This window comes from Charadrius vociferus, unplaced genomic scaffold (genome assembly GCF_000708025.1).
Source record: "Charadrius vociferus isolate BGI_N301 unplaced genomic scaffold, ASM70802v2 scaffold43, whole genome shotgun sequence".
Lineage (NCBI taxonomy): Eukaryota > Metazoa > Chordata > Aves > Charadriiformes > Charadriidae > Charadrius > Charadrius vociferus.
Window position 1 is genome coordinate 5,756,447 of NW_009648043.1, and position 8,469 is coordinate 5,764,915.

The 8,469-nt window shown below is 40.5% G+C and overlaps 1 protein-coding gene across 1 annotated transcript in view; it reads right to left on the reverse strand.

Moving 5' to 3' along the window:
* PTPRZ1 (protein tyrosine phosphatase, receptor-type, Z polypeptide 1) overlaps positions 1 to 8,469 on the reverse strand; it is a 148,955-nt gene that overhangs the window by 47,586 nt on the left and 92,900 nt on the right. The window contains exons 9-10 of the mRNA XM_009883671.1: positions 1,158 to 1,342; positions 269 to 395 (exon numbers count right to left, since the gene is read on the reverse strand). Of these exons, the coding sequence (XP_009881973.1) occupies positions 269 to 395; positions 1,158 to 1,342 (312 nt within the window). The remainder of the gene's footprint in view (positions 1 to 268; positions 396 to 1,157; positions 1,343 to 8,469) is intronic.

Below are 8,469 nucleotides of genomic sequence, written 5' to 3' on the forward strand. Positions count from 1 at the left end.
GAAATCAGGTAGGTGTTTTTCAGAATATTCTTAGAGTTAAAAAAATTTAACATGCAGTCTTTCATAGGTAATGTTTACAAGGAATGGAGAATTACATCATGTAAAATATCAGTAGCAAAGAACATGCTGAAGGTTAACTGCAGAGATTTTGAAATTTCATTTTAGCGTATTTTGATAGTCGTGCATTTTAACTGGTTTGCAAAGAAACTACTTCTTCAAATACAGATTTTCAGCTAAAAGTGATCACTGAGCTCAAAAGACCACTTACCTGCGTCTTCTAAAGGCATATCAACAATGACTTGGTCACTGTATTTTCCATATAAACCATTAGAGCAAACAGCAACTATCTGAAGAACATAACTTGTATTGGGCAGCAGATTATTTAGAATAGCCCCCTAAAAGAAAAAACATGTTTAATCATTTACTTGCAAGTAAGTATCAAATATTTGGAAATGTTAATTTTTTCATAGCACATTTTTCATATGAACCATAAAGCTCCTTTCTTCTAGGACTCTAACGTATGCTTTTTATATTTTGTTGTCACAAATGTTTTTAAGTAAACTTTAAAAAAAATCTGGTGAATTTTTACATGGAGGATACCAAACTATATAATTATTTAATGCTGAACACTAGCTTAGGTAAATAGTTTAGATAACATTATCTCTGATATAATAAATTATGAGTCTTTAAAGAGGGTAAAAGATCACATTAGTAAAGTACCATGAAGCTCTAATCAGTAGCTTAATATTTATAGCAGTAAGATTGCACTGAATCTTATTATTTGCTTGTGTAGGTCATTCTTTGCACACCAGTGAGCAATGAAGTACAGATCACTATTAATTGACTAAGGGTTTTATGGCAAAGGAGCTCTGAGATTGACATGGTCATAAACTTTTGGAGATCGCATAGGCAAATCAAAACAGCGGTCTCCGAAAGCCTTCCCTCTTCTGGGCAAGAGAGGCTTCTTTGTTTATTTTTTTTTAAATTGTCTCTGTGGCTTCACAGCCAAAAAATGAAGTACAGCTTCTGTGAGCTGCAGCCAAAGAAGGAGTTTTTTACTGAATCAGCTCCCAGCTACTGTTTAATCCCCTAAGATAACTAACAGTGAGTGTTTTGCCATCACCCCTTTGTATGAAACTTGAAGAGTTTACAGTTACCAAGTCCTGATACCCATCTGTCAGAAACTCATGCTTAGTCTGGTCTTCTCCATCCAACTGTTGATAAAAGACAGCAAATCTCTCAATTGTGGTGTCGTATACAACTCGAGGTCTTTCCCACGTAACAAGAAGACTAGTATAATTCTTTGGATCAGATTGGACATTTTCAGGCTCTGAGCTGCAAACTGAAAGAAAGAAAAAAGGAAAGAACATGATATTTATTAAATGGTACAAATGACTCTACTGAGATCTTGAGCCATCTCTGAGAAAAGTCTTTCATGTGCCTCATTTTTACCTTTCCGCTAAAATATCTGAGATGTCATGCACTATAATCAGAACCACTATTTTAACACTAGATTTTCAAAAGCAAGTTAATTTGAGGACTGAGTCCCCTTTCCCCTCTTTTTTTTTATACCATATTTTGTGAAACACTAATATCCCATTCCCAAGAAATAAAATATAAAATACAAAACATAAATATTCATATGTATGTCCTGGGGATGAAAAAGGTCTCTATTTCTCTGTCTTTATGGATCTAGCAGAATCGCATTAGAAGAGCTGCACAGTCTCTCACCAGCTATAAGAGACTGTAAGCTATAATAGACTGTTTTTTAAAGGTTAAAGGTAAACCTATCACACTTGAATTTCCTCTCTTTATAGTACCTAAAGATGAGACAAAAGGCATATAGGAAGAGACTAAGAAATGATTAGATTAGCAGGTAGTGATTTCACATTATTATATTTTAAGGCACCATCTAGACACCTGCTGAAGAAGCCTGATCAGGCTGTTGCAGTCCTGGGCCAGGCTCATGCACACCTTTTCGTGAGCCTGGAACCCGCACTCCAGAAGAAGCCCGGTCAGGCAGCTACTCTTACATGTCTTCTGGCCTTTCCCCTACAATACTCTTTTCATCTTATTCAAGTGAGCTGCGCATTTCGGTACTTTTCTAGACATAGAGATGTACTGATTACCAGTGTGCTAAAAATTTACTGAGACTCTGCCATTTGTTTTTTAAATTGCCCAAGTACCTGTGTGCAGCTTAAAAATAAAATACAAGGTCAAATGTAGATTAACTTATATGAAAAAATTCCATTAGCAGAAAATGTAAATTATTTAGCTGAAGCTCACTGAAAAATGACCAGTAGGTTGTGATGCACAAAAAAACCCAACACAACATCATATACAGCTGCATCATTCATGGTTGGTTTGGGTTTGGGCTGAGACCCCACACTCCTTTTTTGCTCTCATCATCCCCCCTGCTGGTGTAGGGACCATGTCTTCAGACACAGCACTGAAGAATGGAGATGACTGTCAAAAGTAGTTATTAATTTTTGGTTCCCAACTTGAGAGCACAGCTACTAGATTTGTTCTGATGCCTCAGAATGAGGGCCAGGGGTCCCTGACATTTCCTGTTATGAATCCCTCTTTTTATCTCTTTGAAATGGCAGAGGTTTTGCACTTCGGTCGAAATGCTCCGAGTGGCTATCTGCCCCTGCCCTAGCTTTTGGGAAGTTCTGTTCTTGTGTACTGAATTTCCTTTCATATGTGCTTTCCCACGTACTGAAAAGGCATATTAATCATTCTGTTGCTTCACTTATTACCTCATTTCCATTGCTTTATTTCACCTATTAGACCTGTCAAAACCACTGATCACAGTACATGAAGTTTCCTTTGAATCTTTAAAGAATTTAAGTAAATCTTATGTATTAAAATGATTAGATGGATATATTTTTATTAAAAAACTTTTGGCTTGACTTTTGCACAAGTAATTACATCATCATTCCCTATTTGGAATACATAAGGAAACATTTTTCAAATCTTGGGATTCTGTTTAAAACAAACTTTGAGTATCTAGCACAAGCCAGCAAAACCAACTATCTAGCTAATTAAGAAACAAAGTATAGATTCTTTGGAGTTCTCTTAAAAGAAGCAAACACCGTGATACTACAACTCTCTTGGGGGACAATACTGCGTTTTTGAAAGAAAGCAAAAAACTTACTGCCATTAACTTTGCAATTTGCCACTTGAACACAAGAGGACACTCAAACCCCAATATTTTGAAAAACTCAATTTCTTCTGCACGCAGGTGGAAAGTTTTGAGCAGCTCCGGTCTGAGTTAGTCAATGGAAAATAAGCAGCGATTTTATTTATTTTTTTTCTCTCTTCTTGTGTGTGTGTGTGAGCTGATGGTAGAGGCAGTATTGGTCTGTGTAATTTAGTTGAATTCTGTAGCTTGCCAGGTTTTGAATCTACTGTGCTATGTATCTAACACGCCATTTTATTAATTTTACTGAGTTATTTTAATTGACACAAAGGAAGAGCAAATGAGAAAAAAAATAATAATCTCAAGTCGTGTACATTCCATTCCGTTCCTAAAACTTGTCATTCCATCCCATTTCCACCAGATGGCAACAGGAAATCGTTAGACCAGCAAAGACTCTTCCCTTCTCAATTCTGAGCATTAAGGCAGATGACTTAAACTCTGATTACTTTTTTAATGAATAAAAACACTCTCCAGCTATTTCCTGTGTTTAAAATAACTTTCCAAATGCTTTTTCATCGTATAAGTACCAAGCTTCTCCCTGTCCATACTCTTCTCTACTATCCTTTTTCCTCCCTTCCTCTTTTTTATCTGTGTTCTGTTTTATCAGTTTTATCGGTTCTGAAATCTCTGACTATTCAGACTAACTGAGCAATACTGTAGAACTTTTAAAGGTGGAAGATTGGTGTCTCCAATATTATTTCTTTCAGTATCACTCTGTTTGCTTTTCCAGATGGTTCTCCCAACTATTTTTTTTTTTTTTCCAAGAAAAGCATTATCTTCCCCTTTGTTCTCCTTTTTATGCTTGGTCCTGTTCAACTCAGCAGTGATCAACAATATTCCATTACAGTCAGCTGCATATTATTTCACACCGATTCCTTCCCCAGCTGTTGTCTCTTGCCCTTCTTCTGATGCCTCTTCATCATCCTGCCTGTGCTGTTTCCTTCCCTTTCCCACCAGTCTTAGTAACACAGAGGTACTTTGCTCCCACCTTTTCCCATTTTCCCTCTCCAGAGACTGCGAAAAGCGAGGAGATCACATATCAACTTACCTAATTAAAGACTTCTGCTCTGATATGGACTTTGAAAATCTGGAAAAAGAGACTTCAAGAAAGGGAGTTCCAGAATCCGTTACTAGTCTAAAGTCAGAGGTATTCAACTGGATTACAAATCTGAGGCAGCAAAATCCAATTCACAGGAAGTTGGAGACCTATTCAAGCCCCTGCTGGGTTTGAATTCAGCTCTCTGCTTTCCCCAGGTAAGTATTCAGATGCTGGTTTTGCATATCAGGTCACGATAATGCACCTATCTTTGCTTATTCTTCTGTGGAATAAAATGCTACCCAGATAACTTCGAAGTTTTTAATCTAAACTGAATCGCATCATTGGGGAGCACCGAGGTACATTAGCCAAATCATTGTCAGGAACTACTTGAGCTGTGGTTTTCACAAAAAGACCTTTTTAAGTTGCTCAATTTTGGCCTGTTCAGACATATAATTATAAATTTATGCCTGGATTTAAGGTTCTCTGAGCTTGACACAGGTGGAATAAAACTAGGTGTAGTTCTGAGGCAGCACTGGATAAGCCAAGGATTTTTTTTCCACATTTGTTACTTTCTTCCACTTCTAGGTGAATCTGGGTTTGTGATTTTTATCTTTTAAATCCAGATTTTCAATTGTGGAAGCCATGAAATCACTTCATTTAGGTTAAGACATTCAAGGGCTTTTCAGTTCCCTGTCACAGCCTGTGACAAAAAGTAGTTCTTCAACATTCCCTGTCTTCTCTCTCTCTCTCTCTCTGATGGAGGTGGAGCAGCACAGCAGATACGTGTGCTGGGTTGACCTCAGCTGGCCACCAGGTGCCCGCCCAGCTGCTCTCTCACCCCCCCTCCTCAGCAGGACAGGGGAAGAAAGTGAGATGAAAAAGCTCACGGGTCAAGATAAAGACACATAGATTGCTCACCAATCACCATCATGGGCAAAACAGACTTGACTTGAGGAAATTAATTTAATTTATCGCCAATTAAAATAGAGCAAAATAGTGACAAACAAAAACAAAACTAAAATCACCTTCTCCCCTCCTTTCTCTTCTTCCCAGGCTCAACTCTACCTCCCCACCAAAGCAGCGAGAGGGGATGGGGAAGGGGGGCTGTGGTCAGCTCATAACGCTTTGCCTCCACCGCTCCTTCCTCCTCATGCTGTTCTCCTGCACCAGCATGGGGTCCCACCCACGGGACATAGTCCTTCACAAACTTCTCCAGCGTGGGTCCTTTCCATGGGGTGCAGTCCTTCAGGAAAAGACTGCCACAGTGTGGGTCCCCCAAAGGGTGACAGATCCTGACAGAAAACCTGCTCCTGCACGGGCTCTTCTCCACAGGCCATAGCTCCTGCCAGGAGCCTGCTCCTGTGTGGGGTCTCCATGGGCTGCAGCAGGACAACCTACTTCACCATGGTCTTCTCTGTGGGCTGCAGGGGAATCTCTGCTCTAGCGCCTGGAGCACCTCCTCTTCCCCCTCCTTCTTCTCTCACCGTGGTGTCACAGGGCTGTTTCTTATACGTTTTCCCTCACTCCTCTCTGCCATGCAGCATTTTGCCCTTTCTTAACTATGTTTTCCCTGAGGCGCCGCCATGGTGGCAGAGGGGCTCAGCTGTGCCCTGGGGTGGGTGGGTTGGATCCGGCTGGAACCGGCTGTGTCCGGCACGGGGCAGCCCCGGCCTCTCCTCACAGTGGCCGCCCCACAGCCCCTGCTGCCGCCGCCTGGGCACCAACACCTGGCACACTGTGCCAGTGTAAAGTATCCTGCACAAGAGGAAATGTCTTGAGAATCTAAGAATGGTTATAGCCAATTTATGTCACCCGTGGTACGTGAAATGGTAAAGGCTTGAGTCCTTACCCCTGGTCCTGCAAGAGAATTTAACTAAAATAACCGCTGAACTTTACATAATTGTATCATGCTTGACCAATCTGATCACCTTCTATGACGGCATGACTGGCTGGGTGGATGAGGCCACCATACAGAGAGACCTGGACAGGCTGGTGTGTTGGGCAGAGAGGAACCTTATGAAATTCAACAAAGGCAAAAACCGGGTCCGGCAACTGGGGAGGAAAAACACCCAGCAGGTACAGGCTAGGGGCTGACGGGCTGGAAAACAGCTCTGTAGAGAGGGACCTGGGAGTCCTGGTGGACACCAAGTTGACCAAAAGGCAGCAATGTGCCCTTGTGTCCAAGAGGTCCAATGGTCTCCTGGGGTGCATTAAAAAGAGCGTGGCCAACAGGTCGAGGGAGGTTATCCTCCCCCTCTACTCTGCCCTGATGAGGCCACATCTGGAGTACTGTGTCCAGTTCTGGGCTCCCCAGTTCAAGAAGGACAGGGAACTACTGGAGAGAGTTCAGTGGAGGGCTACAAAGGTGATCAAGGGAGTGAAGCATCTCTCTTAGGAGAGGCTGGGAGACCTGGGTCTGTTTAGCCTGGAGAAGAGAAGACTGAGAGGGGATCTCATGAATGCTTATAAATATCTAAAGGGCAGATGTCACGAGGATGGGGCCAGACTCTTTTCAGTGGTGCCCAGCGACGGGACAAGGGACAAAAGGCACAAGCGGGAAATTCCATCTTGACACGAGGAAAAACTTCTTTACTTTGATGGTGACAGAGCACTGGAACAGGCTGCCCAGAGAGGCTGTGGAGTCTCCTTCTCTGGAGATACTCAAAACCCGCCTGGATGTGTTCCTGTCCAACCTGCTCTAGGTGAACCTGCTTTGGCAGGGGGGTTGGACTAGATGATCTCCGAAGGTCCCTTCCAACCCCTACCATTCTGTGACTCTGTGATTCAGTGTATTTTGCTTGGGAAAACAGGCTGACAGGTATTTTTTACCAATATATATTATCAGTCTTGAATTATAAGAATGCATTGTTTTTTATATCTTTCCTAAATCCAGGAAGATTAACAAGGGTGGTGTTTCTGCCCTTACTCACAGGGCACTACTAGAAAAGCGGAGCAGGTGGGAAGTTATGTAATGGTCCCAACAGCTACCATGATCATTCTCAGGTTTATAGGAATAAAGAATGATTTCTCTTATAAATGGATTTTCATGCCAGCTGAGGTTGGTGGAGATAAAGCATTACGATTTCAAAAAGCTTTTTGAATTGAATCCTCAAGTATGGCTGTAAGGTTTAGCTATTTTCACCTTCTTAAATATATACATGTATATATATGCATACATACATATCACAGAGGAAAATTACATATATCAGCAGGCAGGCCTGGGGAACGAAGTATCTCCCGTGTCCTCAGCAGGGCAGTGCTTGTACACTAAGAATGTTGAGGTTGTCACTGTGTGAAAATTTCTGACGATGTATTGCTGAAATTAGTTTATCATTGAGTAGAAAGATTCTTTTAGCCCTTCTAAGGAAACTTAGCTCTATTTAAGAAATGCCACATATGAATAACAACAATAAATCAAGCACTTAATCATACTGACTAATGAGAGTCTACACTAAATCCAACAGGAGAAAATTGGGATTCCAGATTTCACAACACAAAATAATTTTTCAGCTAGCTACTTGAGTAAGACTCGGTCTTGTCATTTCTCTTCATCATCTAAAGGGATTTCAAAGATATTTTTTTTTTTCTGTTGACTACAAGAACTTTGCAATATTAAATATGAAATACATAAGCCTATTTACTCTTGGGGACTAAGGCATTCATGTTACAGTTTTTACATCTCAACATTTCAGTTTAATGATTCCTAGGCATTTTTATTTAGCTTCTCTTAAAATGGAGGTGAAAATATAAATGCTCCTCTAATGTTCTACATTAAACAAATGCTGTAATTGCATTTGGGTGCATATATATACACGTGTGTGTACATAAATACGTATATATGTGTGTACATGATTTTTTGCATTTAAATAGAGCATACAAATATTAACAGAAATCTGAAGCATGTATCGAGGAGACTTGAACTTTTAGTGATCCCTTTCTGTCCCTCTTTGTTTATGGCCAAACCAGAATTTTTAACCTACAATTTGTTACTTTAAATACCTAGTTTGGAATAAATCCTACATGTGTTCATTGCCACAGTAATGTGAGTGCAGGACACTTTTGTCTTACACTTGGTAGACTGAAACCTATTTGTTTGGTATTATACAAGTCTACAACCAGAGAAATTTTGGATGGTCTGTACAACATATTTTATCATTACGTGAAGCAGAAGGACCTTCTAATTTTAAATGGTATAACTCAACGCAGAAAAGGATCCTAATATCTTTAG